Source organism: Stegodyphus dumicola, chromosome 9 (assembly GCF_044657685.1).
Source record: "Stegodyphus dumicola isolate Sdum_Otavi_A_Nest chromosome 9, ASM4465768v1".
NCBI classification, from domain to species: Eukaryota; Metazoa; Arthropoda; class Arachnida; order Araneae; family Eresidae; genus Stegodyphus; species Stegodyphus dumicola.
The window spans coordinates 167,250,418-167,267,355 of NC_140776.1; the positions used below are offsets into that span (position 1 = coordinate 167,250,418).

The following is a 16,938-nucleotide window of genomic DNA, read 5'->3' on the forward strand; positions in this document are numbered from 1 at the left end:
TATTAACAATGCTACTGAATAGAATTTCAATACTGAAAATTATTGGCACTGTCAAATATACTATGAAAGACAGGCAGTTGTTTCAACATAAAATGCTTTAAACTGTTTACAAGTAAATTGATAAAAATAACATTGAAAAACTGTTTATGTAAAATGGATGTATTAAAAGTCATGCATTCATTAATTTATTACAGGCACATGGCTCTTATTGAACTAAGACTGTCACTGAATGATTGTTTGGAATCGACATTTCTTGCTGTCTGAAACCTACTTCACCTATGATGTAAATATGCAGTTGTGGTTCTCACTGACATAAAGTTTAGCCACTCCTGATCGATTATATATGTCTACTGTATTTATACCTATTATACTAATTATCAGATACAATTTTGAGAATATCAACAAGCAAAACACTTAAAAATTTAAAAAAGACACTTGTAGTAGAAATATTAATATTCTATATGAATTATGGAAAGTACATGTAATGAATAATACCATGACCAAACACTTAAAAAAAAGAATAGATTAAGTATTTCCTACCTCGATACTTGAGAAAGCAATCCTGTTACACAACACATAGTTAACTTTTGATTACATGATATTACATATTACATATTTAGTCCTACGAGTGGTTAAGAAGGCTGAATAGTGGTAGTTCAATCTCGGCTCAAATCCTGAAAAACGAGCTGGTTGTGCAGGTTATTTTTTTCGTATGTGTTTTGTGAATTTTGTGACATTTTCGTGGTTTTCCATGAGCCTATTTACCCTAGAAAATATTCACAAAAGCATGCCTTTTTCAGCTAGCTCTCACATGCTTTGTATATTGAATTAAGTACACACAAACCCTTCTTATTTTTAAAATGATAAAGTTATTAAGTTCACATTACATGCAACGAAGCTTTTTACAAGCCAGGATACTTTCTTTAACAATTACAGTGCTAATTAGTGCTGTACTTCTCAGTTATATGTGAAATAACATCTCAGTGTCACTGCTTGTGACACATTTGTTTCACTTAAGTCTTCTTATGCAGTCATAAGCATGAAATAAACAAAACAATAACATTTGAGAAGATTTCAGGTGTGACACACAAAGAGATGATTAAACTGAAATAAAAAGTATTATTGATTCTCTAAAATGACAGAATAGTTTTATGGATACTCAAAAACTCATGGTTATGCATGAAAAACCTAATCCATACATCCTTGGTGACTGATATTAACATAGCTTTTATGCTGCATTTGTGAACTACGCGGTTAAATTGAGTGAAATTGTGACTAAATTTCAGAAGACTTATAAAATTATGGTGTGAAAATTTAAATGTGAAATTAAAATCAAGGATACATTGGACAGAACAATCAAAAAAGAAATGTTGCCCATAAATATATTAATAATAATCAATGATAAAATGGACATTTAAAATATTCATATAATAAATATATACAATTAGTGTAATTAAAATAAATATATGCATTTAAAAATGATCTAACTTGGACCATATTTGCAATTTTTGTAATGTTATTAAATATGGACTTTAAATAAAATTTTTAGCAGCATACATCATTTGGGTTTGTTTAAATTATGGAAAAGCATGGGAGAGATATCTGCCTAAAAGAAAAGATGCCTTCAAGGAGGTCTTTCTGAAGGACACTGGTTTGAATCCACGTTACATATTGGGAATACCATGAAAACAATCATACAACTTGCCCATTAGCTTGGCTAACTAAACTACCAGAGTTCAGTCACTTTACTGTTTAGCTGCTGATGAGCTGTATATCAGTTGCAAAGCAGTGCACAAAAAATGATATATTCCTTGGTTCTCGTTATGAGTTACACAGGGTTCAAACCCACATTTTAGTTAAAAAAATAAGCACTTTTCAAGCACATTTTAAGAAAAAAAATAAGCACCTGTCTAATGACATTATACACAACTGCATAACCTTAATTAGACTTGTAATTTAAAATATGAGAAATGCAGTATTTATTAAGAGAGAATAAGCATTACCTCAACCATGGAAAATAATTACTTTTTTTTTCCCTTTAAATTTTAAATAACAGTTCAATTTACAGAACTAGTTTACAATGAGAGAAAAAAAAAAAAAAACTATGCAGAACTAAACTATATTACAAGATTTAATGATGAAATTTCAGTTCAAAATAGAGAAAATAAATAATAATAAGGCATATTTATTGTATTTGCTTGGAACCTAATAATAAATACAATTTATTTTTCCACTCATATTAATATTTAAATAATTTAAATCTAAATTCTGAATATTTTCTAAATTTTCATTGTATATCAGTTTTCTCTTAACAGATATTGCAAGCAAAGTAATTTAAGTAAAAAAGAGGAACATTTCTGAAATCAGAAGACAGAAATTTGCTTCATGCAGTCATCCTTTAACAGTAAAAGCTTAACTAAGCCGCATACTTGGAAACTGGCGAATATTCGGACAGTTGAGCGTAACTTGAAAAAGAGGAGCGGAGGGGGGGGGGGTTGACTGTAGCCACTTTTTAGATTTTTCCGCTAAATAAATGCTTTTGACATTTTGATATGTGAATCATATAAAAATAAACCAATGGAACTGAAAAATATTCTGCTTAGCAAGCACAGTAAAACTCTTTTAAGTGTTCATAAACAAATCTCAAACAGAACATCAAAATTAATTAATTAATTATCTCTGCGAAATATCGCAAACGTTATTGCACAATACGTGTGCCATAATTCTTCCCTACGTGATATTACGCAATCGGAATCAACAGCTGCTGAAATTGGGAGAATAAAGAACTAAATATGAGTAACTGGGGTGTTTTTCATTCTAATTTTCAACAGACGGCGTTAAATTTCCGCAATAGAATCATTCTTCGCTTGGGTTGGTAGACCGCAGAACTTTTAATCCTATTCAATCCAGATTGGAAAGTGACAAAAAAAAAAAAAAAAAAAAAAAGTCCGTTGCTTGTTTTGCAGCGAACTTGTAACAGTTTCAATATTTGAGATTTTGGGGAGAAAGGGGAGAACCTCCCAATCTTCGCACTATATAATGTATTGGCCAAAAAAAACTAAATTATTTTGACTATTCGATTACTTTCCCTTTATTTAAGCCATTCCGAGTATTATTCCTAAAACGCTGTGTTAAAATACAACCATTTTTGGAAGTTTACTATACTTCAGCAGTTACTGCAACTGTTATTATAAACATTCATACATATACTCATAATATAAGCATAATGATCATAATAAACACAAATATGAACTGACCAAGCGGAACGAGAATGCAAATTATTAAGATCTGGATAGAAATTTAAACGTGTATAGTATTTCGGTGGGATGAAAAGAATGCCGAATGTACCGAAATTTTCTACAGCTTTCGCAATTCTTTGACCAATATAACGACGGGCACCTGTCTGTACTCTTTGTGCGCACCAAAGGTTATGTTAATGCAGAGAAAGGGGGAAAAGCTATTTCCGGGAGTATGATTCACCACCTGACATTCAATATTAAGAAAAGTTGTTTATTTAGTTTCGGCTTTGGTAGGGGGAAAATAGCGCGTTCATTAAAAAAAAAGCACTAAAAGCAAAAAATAAGCACTAAAAACAAAAAAATAAGGGCTTTAAAGAAAAAGTAAGCACCTATAAGGGCCTTTATATTTTATTTTCAAATATAAGGACTTATAAGCACTTATAAGGACCGCTATGAACCCTGGTTACATGCAAAAAAGCAAGTCTTAATAAAAATCGATATGCCAAATGTAAAGTTAATATGTTGGTTTTTTCGTGCAATACATGAACATATACATAAAATTTAAAAAAATAAGTCAGAGCAGAATATAATTTATTACTAAAAAAACTTTTATGTAATCAGTTGCAATTAAGTTTCTATTTAAATGAGAATATCTATTCATTTCATTTATGCGATCATAATGGATTTTCAATCGTAGTTTTGGAAGTACTTTAAAATTATGCAATGAAGATATTAATCGTAAATTCACAATTTCTTTAGAAACTGCACTGTTAAAAACATAAATATTTTGGAATTTTATAATACTGAGAGATATTCAAAGACAGATCTCAATTTTCCCAAGAAATTGCCAAGAAAAAGGGTCATTATTACAAAGCTCAATATTACATGATTTTTCTACTTCCATTAAGCTTTACATATTGTTTTCTGTGCTAACTTGAATTAAATACAAATTTATTTTCGTGCATCGTGTTTAACCAGTTAATTTTGAATTTTCACTTTCATATGCTTAATATATTGTTTTCTCTGTTAATGTGAATTTATGTTACTTATTCTTTAATTACTTTGATTATATTCTTTAAATATCATGTTTATGCGGCTTACTTCCATGTGTTTTAATATCTCATAACCAACGCCCATCAACCATAGGTGAACTTGGCGAGTAAAACAGCAACGGCGCCAACGGGTTCTCTGTGGATGAAAATTCAGAATTTCTAAATCAATCAAACACATTCATGAAAACAAGCAATTTCAAAAGTCATTATAATAACAGTAGTCAAGAAAGCATAAAGTTACCAGCAAGAAATCTCTAACAAAGTTAAAGATCATCCATATAATCCAATTGCTATATTAATCAAAATAAATAAGAAATTCAGTACAAAGTCTGAAATCCAGACGTCCATTATCCGAAATGATCTAAAATCCGGACCTCAAAACCACCAACAACATTTTTCTCCTAAGTTTTACGCATGCACATTTGATTCCACCCCCCTCCGAGCATAATAAAACATCTGGAGTGTGCCAATTCTTAATTTCACTTTGACACTAAATGAAATACATTGTTATTGAAGAAACAAACCTTTTAGCATAAATATGTACGATCAGGATCAGTAACTTGGTTTCATTCCTGCGTATCCGCTTTATGGTACACATCTCAAACTGAAACATTCCACATAGATACATCATTGATCTGACGCCAACCTTGGGAATCATTATTTATTATACTTTCCTTTCATCACCGCATGTTTATCAAAACATGACAACTTCAGTAATGACTCATGTAGCGATGCCTAAACAATTTTTGGTACTTTTCCGTTTTGCCGGCGCAAGCGATAAAGTCGCCAATAATGGTACAATCGATGCCAAAAGGAATATTCTCGCTGGTAACCTTTTACGCCTCATTTTCAAAACAAGTCGCAGCTTTTTCTTATCAGATTGATTGGTTTTTTCAATACTGGCATATAATTACATAGAATTTTTATCAGATAGTTCAGTTTTATGTCTAAGGCCATTTTCAGTAGTTAAGTCAATTAGGATGCAATCACAGCTCTTACCCGAAGCCGAAAATATAGAAAAGGATAGGAAAATATAGAAGCCGAAATATAGAAAAAATATAGAAAAGAAATTTACATAATTTCTAAGTAAGCTATTCGTACGAATTGAAATATTTCTTGCATTTAAACTTGTGTTCCAAATTAAGATTTAACTTGAAATTAATGTAGATAATTACTGAGAGCATTAGATTTTTGTAGAGTAGTTTACGTGAGATGAGATAGCTTGGGGTCACGTGATATAAACCGGCGAATTAGGATTTTGAACCATGAAAGCATAGTAAATTCTTAAATTAATGTCTTTTTACAAATTTATTGTCTTTATTTATCGGCTTTTTATAAAGTTTTAAGTGATATTAAAATGTTTATGCCTTCAAAAAATGAATTCTTAGAACTAAGATTTTTTTAATATTTTTTATGTGTATACTGTCTGTTGTCGCCAATAAAGTCTGCTTGGCGAGATTTGCGCAGGCGAAACGGAAAAGTACCCAATTTTTCTTGTTAGTAATTGAATAATAAAGGTGTATGGTAACCTTATATGTTGACATTACGCTTGGCGATGATTACAGATTTAAGTTAAATGTGCTAAAAAAATGTTTACGAGGAAACATTTACCAAACATTTCTTTCCATGTGATAAAAATAGATTTTGTTGATGATACTCATAGACTCAAAGATTAAATTTATGGCTATTTGAATTAAGAATAATTGATTTGTTATTCACATAAACCCAGAACCAGCACCAGGGCTCGTATGGCTGCAGAGACTCGGAGAATTTAGGACCCACAGAGACTGCATCAAGCGGTAAGATATCTAGCGCCGGCCTTCAATAAGGCTGAAATATATGTGGGAATTTATTTATTCAGAACTCTAATAAGCCTTAAGCACGTGAAAGAAATAGACATAAGTATGATAAATAACAAAACTAATATAATTCAGGCATAATTGTCTCAGTGCGTGATAGAAGCAAGATAAAATTTAACAGAACAACTTGTCGTTAGTCGCCAAGCTCATGATGCATAGCCAAATATGTACAGTGAAGGATAGCTAAATTTGATGATGATAGCCACTAATTTTAAAGGTTTTCGGATATAGCAAAACAAAGGCGAAATTTTCCAATTAACGGATTTTGTAAAGAAATGTGGACAAGCTGTAATAAATGAGGATGATATAAAAGAAGTTTTCATTGTGATGACAATCCTTCTCAATCATCAATCAATTAATGAATGGCGAAATCTGTAGTATAGTTCTAGATCCAGAAAATACGCTACTGATAGTGAAGAAAGTGACAGAGAAGTTACTGACAACGAGAAAATTTTGATTGACAAATTAATCGGAATTCTCGAAACAGCAGTTACAGGACTTACACAATGTAACTAAGCAAAGGATATGCCTGTCTACAGAATTAAAGAGAATGTATTAGCGCAACAAACGGAGCAACTTAAACAACTTGCATTGAGAGAAATGTTTAATAAGGCAAACAAATCAATATTAAGCTTCTTCTTCTTCTTCTTTTTTTTTTTTTTTTTTTTGTAAATTTTGATACCCTTTAGGTCATAAATACTTCATTATTTCACGAACTTTATCCATGTACACGTCGACCTATTTTCACTTAAAAAAAATCCCAGAATTGCACAAACTTGCATTGCACACTCCCTTTACTTTGTCCATGTACACATTGATATATTTACACTTAAAAAGTCAAAGGAGCACCAAATTCTACAATATAGGGGAAAAAAATGCAAAATCTCAATAAAATACATTTTAAACCAAAAAATAAAATAACATAGAAAAGAAAAAACATGTTATATATTTAAGCACTACCAAAAGCAAATATTCACTTACCATGATTTTCGAGTTCGCTTCGTACACCCCGAGCCACGTAAAAATCAAAATATCAATCATACTCAAATGACTTTTTTCAAACCAGGTACTCTTTCTGATCGAACACTTCACATAGTGACCATCTGAACTTTTCTTCCTACAAACCCATTCAAATCCATCTAAACGATTTTTATGTTCGACTAGACGCATATCCTTCCTACATACAGAACACTTATAATGGCTACTAAGTAAACCTACATTTACACACCAGTCAATTAAAGCTCTTTTCCCCTTTTGCTCCAAATTGTACAGAAACTTCAAATTAATCTTACTACATTCGGCCATTCTACTGTCTAAAGAATCAAACCAACACACACCACAAAAACGCTTACAAAACATCCCATGATTCAAAATTTCCCAGAATCATGCACCTGATTATGTCACAATAGGGTTTCCATAACATTCAACTACTCAGGCTACCATAAATGAAACAACAACTTGGTGATAAATCAAACAACAACTTCACCATAATACAAGGGGTACCTTAAAGTCTACTCTACCCCAATTTTTTTACTTGCTATTTTCAAGTTGGCAATTTTGAGAAACGTGCGGAGCAGTGGGTGATTCTGCACTCTCCCAGTTTGTCGCAAGGGCTCTTATAGGATTTTACCCAAATTTTAATTAACATAATCTAATATTTTAAAGTTGCAATTGCATAACATTATGGGAAGAAACGTATTCATGGAAAGGTTGTTTCACATTACGGAAAGCTTCTATCAATCTACAACTTTTATTTATTTTTAATTAAAACAAATTTTAAGACTATTTAACAGGAAGAAAGAAATAAAATAGAATGGAAATATCCCCATTATAAATAATCAATAAAGATCCTGAATTATTAAAAAAAAAGTGTGGAAATTTTTCTCTTCCTAAATATTTAACATTACTGGATAAATAGTAGCATTTAGGCTGATTAGCATATTTCAGCTAAATATCCACTGTATCCTTAATTCTTACTCATCTATTACAATATAAATATACCTAAGTTTGAAAAATAATATTAGGTACTTTTCCGTTTTGCCGGCACAAACGATAAAGTCGCCAATAATGGTACAAGTGATGCCAAACGGAATATCTTCGCTGGCAAACTTTTACCCTTCATTTTCAAAACAAGTCGCAGCCATTTCTTATCAGATTGATTGTTTCTTTCAATACTGACATACAATTACATAGAATTTTTACAAGATAGTTAAATTTTTTGCCCTAAGACCATTCGCGGTAATTAATTACGATGCAATCACACTTCTCACCTGAACGCAAAGATATAGAAAAGGAAAATCAAGGGTTAAATTCATCAAATCTAATGAGAATGCACTAGCGAAGTAAAGCACTGCGGTTTTACATAATTTCTGAGTAAGCTATTCGTACGAATTAAAATAATTCTTGCATTTGAACTTGTATTCCATAAGATTTAACTTGAAATTAATGTAGATAATTACTGAGAGAATTATATTTTTGTAGCGTAGTTTACATGAGATAAGATCACTTGGGGTCACGTGATATGAACCGGCGAATCAGGATGAAAGCAAAGTAAATTCTTAAATTAATGTCTTTTTACAAATTTATTGTCTTTATTTATTGGTTTTTTACAAAATTTTAAACCATACTAAAATGCTTATGCCTTCAAAATAAAAAATTCTTAAAACTAACATTGGTTAAATTTTTTATGTGTATACGGTATGTTGCTGCCAATAAAGTCTGCTTGGCGAGATTTGCGCCGGCGAAATGGAAAAGTACCCAATATTATAATTAAATTGTCTTGGACTAAATATCTCACAAGATTAGTAAAGTTCTGCTTCAAGTAAGAGAAAAGCAGTTATGTAATTAATTGATAATACTGTATTATATTCTACAAGACATCTTTGTGTGTTTTCCAAGAGGTTTCACCTTTCAAATTCTGCCCTGCTTCAGAAAATATGTTATAGTGTCAAAAGCTGTTAAATACATGATTTTAGAAATTTTCAGAAAGATCATTTCAAAAATTTGGTTAATCTTTGGAACATGGTAACAGGTAGTTTGGTGACATTTTGGTAAGGTGATAAAGGTTACTAGCTAGGATTTTAGCAATAATCTGAGAAGTACACAGTTCGAATCACAGATTATTTTGTCTCAGAGAAATGAGAGATCATGAGACATGTCATGTGACATTTTCCGGAAAATTCCAAACAGGATTTTAGCTAATAAGCACTTAGAAACAATTTCGCTGCTAAAGTGCAGAATCGCCCACTTATTTGTTTGGTGCTTTTTACAAGAGTAAGAAGAATTGGATTTTTGTAATTTTTTTTTTTTTTTAATTTTTATTTTTTAAGTGAAAATAGGTCAATGTGTACATGGATAAAGTCATTTTTGTGTGCGCAATACCAAAGTGTGCACAATGCCATTTTTGTGCAATTCTGGGATTTTTTTTAAGTTATAATAGGTTGATGTGTACATAGATATCGTGTATATGCAATTCTTAAAAACGCAGCAAGCAGTGGGCGATTCTACACTTCCTCCCAATTTCGCACCTAATCTTCGTCATGATTAAGCACTTTTGTTCCATAAAAGTTCTAGCATAAGCGTAATTCGGCTAGCAGATTGTTGGAAAAAATTTTGAGTAAAAAAAAAAAAATAAAATAAAACATGGCTTTACTTCGTGAAAACAAAATGGCATCCAAAAAAAAAAAAAACTAGCAGGTTGCTGTAGCAGGGATGGTCGCCAAAGTTTCGCCAAGTTACCATAATCCGAAGATTCACCAAAAATTTTACTAAAAAATTCCCTTTTTCTACTTGCAAACTAATAACAAATTTAAGAGTTTCTAGTTTATTTACAGTGTGAGCTCCATCTAAGGTATTTTGTGCGTTATGGCATTTTGTCCCATTTTTAACGAGCATTTTAAGCTAAACATACGGTTCTGAAGAATAATGGTCAACTTAATATAACATGTGACATGACGAAAATATAGTCAGCCTATTTTTGAACTTATACTTAACATCTGGATTTATTGTAAAATGAAGACTAAGAAAACGCATAATTCAAGGAAACTAACATTTTATACTTTTAGTTTCGCACATTTAAATATTCTGGCACTTTTTTAGGAAACTACACATATTCGATTACATTTGGATATCAAACATTTTACTTTAATTGTATATTGAATTCCTACATACAAACAGATCACGAATATAAATATTTTCGCTCTAGTGTAGAACTGAGTGCCCCTTCGCTTCACGACAACTTTTTTAAATTTTGGCGATGAAACCTTACTTCTGGTTACCATGATAGTTTTAACTCTGTTTTAGCTTCCTGATTTTATTTAAATGAAAATAGATTGATGTGTACATGGGCAAATTTAAGGCAGTGCGCAATGCCTAGTTTGTGCAATTCTAGGATTTTTTTTTAAGTGAAAACAGATCAATGTGTTCATGGACACAGAGTCTGTACAATTCTTTGACTTCTTATTTTTGTTTTGTGTAGCGACCATCAAGAAATTGTACCTTCCTGGTGCCGATCTTGGCATCAAAAAAAGAATCGCCAAAAAACAAGGGGCACCCAATTGTAAACTTTTACCAATATTTTGTGTATTTGAAAATATATATATATAAGTGAATACATACACAGCAAGCCTTTTGAAGCGTTCTTCTTCATCACCCGCATCAATATCCATTGAAGTCTCGGAACTTTTAAAAAGAAAAGCACACGGTAAATAACACATTTGTTCATTGGCGCAAACACAACCAGCGAATCAGCTTTACGTTTCAACGTTGCCAAATCGCGCAATTTTCGACAAAACTATGCTGCCAAAATTCATGTGCTTGCGTTTTTGGGAAATTTTCCCTGCTCTTTTTTCTTAAACGCACATATGTTAAAATAACTTTTCTATTAAAATTAATTTATAATAAAAAGATCTTGCCCCCCAGATGGTATAGTGTTTAGGAGCTACTCTAATTTTTCATTATTTAATTTCTTCAAATATAATGCAAGACTCTAACATTTGGTGGCAACAGTTTGAAAAGTAAAACGAACATTTATAATAGTGATTCAACGGGGAGATCAGAGATCATTATTCGTTAAGTAGTGTTCGACCCGAGGGCCTTTACCACTACACGTTTATCAATCCCCTAAGGACCTGTAAAAGTTCGTTAAATTCCATAAACTGGAAAAGTCGTATGCATTTGTAATAAAAGTGCAAAGTCTTCAGTTGCGAAGAAGTTGATCAGGGGTGACGCTGTAGCCTTGGCTACTAATGTTTAAAATTAATTTATGACTAGTAACAGCATGAATTATAAACAAATAGCTAAGTTATTGCATTTTATTTTCCAGCTATCGAAATGCGACGCTACGAGCAACGTTTTGAAACCAAAACCTAGCAATCATGAATAAGAACTAGAACTAATTGCCATTCAGCATAAAGAAATTTAAATATAAATATGAATATTAACAAAATATTAAAGTTAATTTTATAAAATAATTAAACACATGAACAAATATATGAAATAAAAAATAATTATTTCTCATGCAATAACTGGGCCACTACACTACTCCCCCACCAGTAACTAAGTTACGTTACGAAGATGGAGAAATAGGTAGTAACTAGTATTGCAGTGTTAACCACTATCAAAATAATTTAGTCAGTCCTTGAATCTAACAGGTAAACGTATAGTTCTGCCTGTGCGAGAAGGTTTTTGATTCACATCCGAATTTGAGTCCGGTCTCTGCAAATTACTGTAGTCAGGTTGTATCAACTGAGAATTTTCCTCAGCTAAAATATATGCTGGTTTCAGGCGATCCAGGGATACATTAACATGTTTTCCTTTTGTGCTAATAGTAAAATATTTGTCCTTGCGATCAATAACAGGAAATGGTCCTTCATAAGGAGGTTCCAAAGGTTTTTTTTTATCCGATCTATTCGCTGAAACACATGAGAACAAGTTTTTAAGTCTTTATGGACAAATATCGGTTCAGATGAATTTTTACGAATTAGTCTCGGTCCAACAACTTCCATCTGTTTCTGGAGTTTATTAGCAAAAGTCTCCGATGCTGTCTGGATACTTGGTTCGCTGAAAAACTCGCCAGGAAGTCTGAGACTCTGGCCATAAACTACTTGCGCAATAGAATGATTGGTATCTTCTTGAATAGTGCTGTTGAATAGTTTACAAACCCAAAAGTACTGTAGGTAACGTGTCCGTCCAAGATATGTTGTTGTGGGCTTTTAATGCTGTTTTCAATGTTCGATGAAGGCGCTCAACATTGCCATTACACGAGGGGTGGTAGGCAGTAGTGTGTTGTAAATTGATGCCACAGATTTTGGACAAAGCTCGTAATGTATCACTTTTAAATTGGGATCCACGATCACTAATGAGTTTACTTGGCGTTCCGAAACGCGCAATCCAGTTGCTATAAAAGGTTCTTGCGACGTTCTCAGCAGAAATATTTTCTAAAGGAATTGCTTCCATCCAATTCGAAAATCTATCTATGCAAGTAAGACAATAAATATTCCCTTTAGATGGTGGAAGTGGTCCTATGAGATCGATATGGATGACAGAAAATCTTCCTGGTGATACTTCAAACTCACCTAATTTTGTTTTGGTGTGCCGATTGATTTTAGCTTTTTGGCAATGAATGCAGGTTCTTGTCCACAACTGTACATCTTTTTTTATGTTAGGCCAAATGAATTTTGATGTCATTAATTTCATAGTCGATTTTATTCCTGGATGTGATAAACCATGAATTCTTTGAAAGACGTGTTTTCTGAAAGCCTGAGGAATATACGGCCGAACATGTTTAGTTGATGTATCACACCACAAATATTTCCCCGATGGTAGAGAACATTGCTTGAAATTCAAGGAAGTAGTGGTTTGCAAACTCTTCAGTTCTTCATCTTGAGTTTGTTCATCAGCTATTTTATCATAATCTATCGATGAAATTTCATTAACTCTAGATAACGTATCCGCCACAATATTATTCTCACCTTTTAAATATTTGATATCAGTCGAAACCTGGGAGATGTATTGAAGTTGGCGAGCATGTCTAGGTGTTGCTTTGTCAAGTTTTTGACGAAAGGCGAATATTAAGGGCTTGTGATCTGTATAAATTGTAAATACTCTTCCTTCTAGATAATGCTTAAAGTGTCTAACTGAAAGATATATGCTTAATAGTTCTCTATCATAGGTGCTATATTTTTGCTGAGTATCACTTAATTTTTTTTTTCATATTGTTGCAACACTGAGCCAATCGCCGTATCTGAAGCATCTGTAAATAACGCCAGAGGTAATTCAGAATTGGGAAAAGACAACAGTGCCGTGTTCACCAGGTCATTCTTGCACGTTTCAAACTGTTTTTCAGCTTCTTCAGTCCATTCGATTTTACGTTTGTCCCTCTTTTTAGCTCCCTTGAGATACGCATGTAACAATGCTTGATTCTTCGCTGCATCCTTTATATAACGACGATAAAAGTTAAGTATTCCAAGAAAGGTTCTAAGTTCATGAATTGTTTCTGGTCGTTTGTAGTTAGTAATAGCTTGAACTCTTTCTGGCAAAGGACGGGAACCCTTAGGTGTAATTAGGTAGCCTAGAAACTCGATTTGGGGAACAGCAAAGACAGATTTTGAAACATTAATTATTAACCCAAATGTATGTAATCTTTCGAAAACTAATTTAAGGTGATTTTCGTGTTCTTCATGGGTACTGGATGCAATGAGTATATCGTCTAAATAGGGAAAAACGAATTCTAATCCTCTAAAGACTTCGTGAATAAATCTTTGGAACGTTGCAGGAGCATTTTTTAAACCGAAACTCATTATATTAAATTCGTATAAACCGAAAGGAGTGATGATAGCCGTTTTACATTTGTCTTCTTCTGCAATGGGAATTTGAAAATAAGCTTTGAATAAATCAATTTTAGAAAAAATATTTGTACCTCTTAAAATATGATGAAAATCTTCAATGCGAGGAATTGGGTATCGATCAGGTATCGTCTGCGCATTCAATCGTCGGTAGTCTCCGCAAGGACGATATGAACCATCCTTTTTCGTAACAAGGTGCAAGGGGCTTGACCACTGGGAGTTTGATGGACGAATTATTCCATTGTCAAGCATAAATTTAAATTCCTCTTTAGCTATAGCTAAGCGTTTTGGATCGAGCTGTCGTGCCTTTGAATAAACGGGTTGACCAACAGTCGAAATAAAATGTGTAACACCATGTTTAATTTGTGTAGGAAAAAGGTTAGGTTTAGAAATTTCGGGATATTTCGACAGTAAATCGAAAATTTTTATGGATTTATTTAATGTGGTTACTGAGTAATCACTGGAAATAGCAGCGACATCACACTGGACACAAAGCTGTGTTACGCCATCAATTAATTTTTTCTTATTTATATCGACAAGCAATTTATATTTGTGAAGAAAGTCAGCTCCTAAAATACCTTTTGTGACATCAGCAATTATGAATGGAAACTGAAAATCACGACGTAATCCCAAATCAAGAGTTAGCGTTTTTATGCCATAAGTGGAAATATCTGTGCCATTAGCTGCATACAGTTTATATTCAGTTTTACATTTATTCTGTGAAGTAGCAGGAATTATGCTTACGTCAGCTCCGCTATCAATAAGAAAGTGCAAATTTGATCTTCGGTCACGAACGAATAAACGAAATTTGCGACAATCCTTCATATTTTCTGCAGCAGCGTTTGCCGCTGAACCTACTGCAGATTCGAGTTTTCCTGGTTTTTGAAATCGTTTTTTACCCAAGCACACGGAGGCTTGCATTTCTCTAGAATGAATTTTGCTCCAAAACGAAAGTGATAAAAACAAAATTTGCCAGTAGGGTCATATCGTTTACGAGGTTGGCTTCGAGATCGTGAACGTGAATTACGTAAATCCGAGTCCCTTCGTCTTGAGCGAATGGTTACTTGATCAATTTTTTGTTCAAGAAAGGTAATTCTTTGCAACAAATCATTTGCGGGAACAGAAGGAGCATTAGTACTAAATACTTCTGGTTTCCGATTCATATCACTAATTTTATCTGCCATAGACGCTAACTTGGTTACATCTTCATCACTAACTAATAATATATTTTTATGGAGTCAGGTAGCTTCTCCAGCCATAATGTTTTGATTAGATTTTCAGACACATCTGTAGTAGCAACTGATCTCAACTTCTGCAAACGTTGGCTTGGTTTCATGTCTCCAAGTTCGATACCAGTAATCAAACGTTTAATCCGTACATTTTCACTTTCTTTGAATAAATGTAATAACCTAATTTTAGCATCCGAATATTTTGTGGCACTATCGTTCGTTACAATGTCCCAAATATTTTCGACGAACTTAGGTTCAAGCTGTGAAACTAAATAATTAAATTTCGTTTCTTCTGAAACGATATTTCTAAGTTTGAACTGAGCTTCAACTTGAAAAAACCATATTTCCGGTTTATCAATCCAAAAAGGAGGTATTTTCACACTCACCTTATGAAGCTCCGGTGACTGTATCGTATCTTTCATAGCAGTTTCAGAAGAGTCATTTGTTGACATTTCGAAAATTAATCAGGGTCACCACGATGTAGCCTTGGATACTAATGTTTAAAATTAATTTATGACTAGTAACAGCATGAATTATAAACAAATAGCTAAGTTATTGCATTTTATTTTCCAGCTATCGAAATGCGACGCTACGAGCAACGTTTTGAAACCAAAACCTAGCAATCATGAATCAGAACTAGAACTAGTTGCCATTCAGCATAAAGAAATTTAAATATAAATATGAATATTAACAAAATATTAAAGTTAATTTTATAAAATAATTAAACACATGAACAAATATATGAAATAAAAAATAATTATTTCTCATGCAATAACTGGGTCACTACAACGCCATATATCGGCCACAGATGAAGTTTTCGTTGGATAAGCTATAATAGCAACTAATAATTTTGGCATATCTTTTACACATTATCGTAGATTTGACACAGTATCGTACAGTAAAAATGGAAAATAATATATACAAGTCCCAGAACTTTTTTTTCTTTCGTCTAAGGCGAAAGTACCTATATCTTAATACTCATAGGGAAGGAGACGCGTATTTCCAAACCCTACCCCACTTTTCAAATTTTTGACGTCACGGAAATATCGACTAGTTTGGCAAGACGCCTACCCCACTTTTGACTACTACGGTGCGCTTTCGAAAGAATTGTGCTCCTGAATAGTGTGTTTAGGTGCTAATTGTGAGATTTTCGCAATTTAAATTATTATGAGTGGAAATTTACGCAAAATCTTTAGTGAATGGTTATTGTTTAACGCCGTAGTGTATTTGAGGAAAGAGGAGAATAATTCACTGCTGATGTATACATTAACAGTATGAAAAGTCTGGAAGGTGATACTCGGCAATAAATGTGCTGCATTTCATCGCAAAATTCAGCGACGCCAGTAAAATAAACGAAAGTGTTTGAAAAACTTATCCACATCTGAAGCCACTATACAAAAATTATATGTGTGCCAATACAGCAATTTAAATAAAAAAAAAAAAATTGCAGAAAACTTCAGATCAAGGAATAAGAATTGCAGTGCCTCTATGTGCTTAAAAACTACGAAGCATTCTGCAGACTTTCGTGCCAAAATCAAGTTTGACAAATAGATTAATACATTTTATTGTTTCTTTTAGTGTATATATTTCAAAATTATTAAAATAACTTGAACAGCTGTTCAAGTTGCTTAAAACAGCAATAAAGTTCATTTATAAAGATACACAAGGAACTTCATAATTCATTGCTTTGATGAACAACTGAAATTTACTAAATT

At 32.6% G+C, this 16,938-nt stretch overlaps 1 protein-coding gene and 1 long non-coding RNA gene across 10 annotated transcripts in view; one reads left to right on the plus strand and one right to left on the minus strand.

The window, feature by feature from the left end:
- Positions 1–1,556, plus strand: part of LOC146995545 (uncharacterized) — a 50,679-nt gene extending 49,123 nt beyond the window's left edge. The window contains exon 2 of the long non-coding RNA XR_015043134.1: positions 195–1,556. This is a non-coding gene — a long non-coding RNA (uncharacterized LOC146995545). The remainder of the gene's footprint in view (positions 1–194) is intronic.
- Positions 1–16,938, minus strand: part of LOC146995544 (uncharacterized) — a 328,926-nt gene that overhangs the window by 126,186 nt on the left and 185,802 nt on the right. For 7 of the 9 annotated variants that reach the window (XM_085824328.1, XM_085824324.1, XM_085824323.1 and 4 more), the window contains exon 1: positions 10,768–11,250. The exons of the other annotated variants lie outside the window; for them this stretch is intronic. In XM_085824328.1, the coding sequence (XP_085680454.1) occupies positions 10,768–10,865 (98 nt within the window). In that variant the 5' untranslated portion in view covers positions 10,866–11,250. Of the gene's footprint in view, positions 1–10,767; positions 11,251–16,938 lie in introns of those variants that run through there. 9 annotated transcript variants of the gene reach the window in all.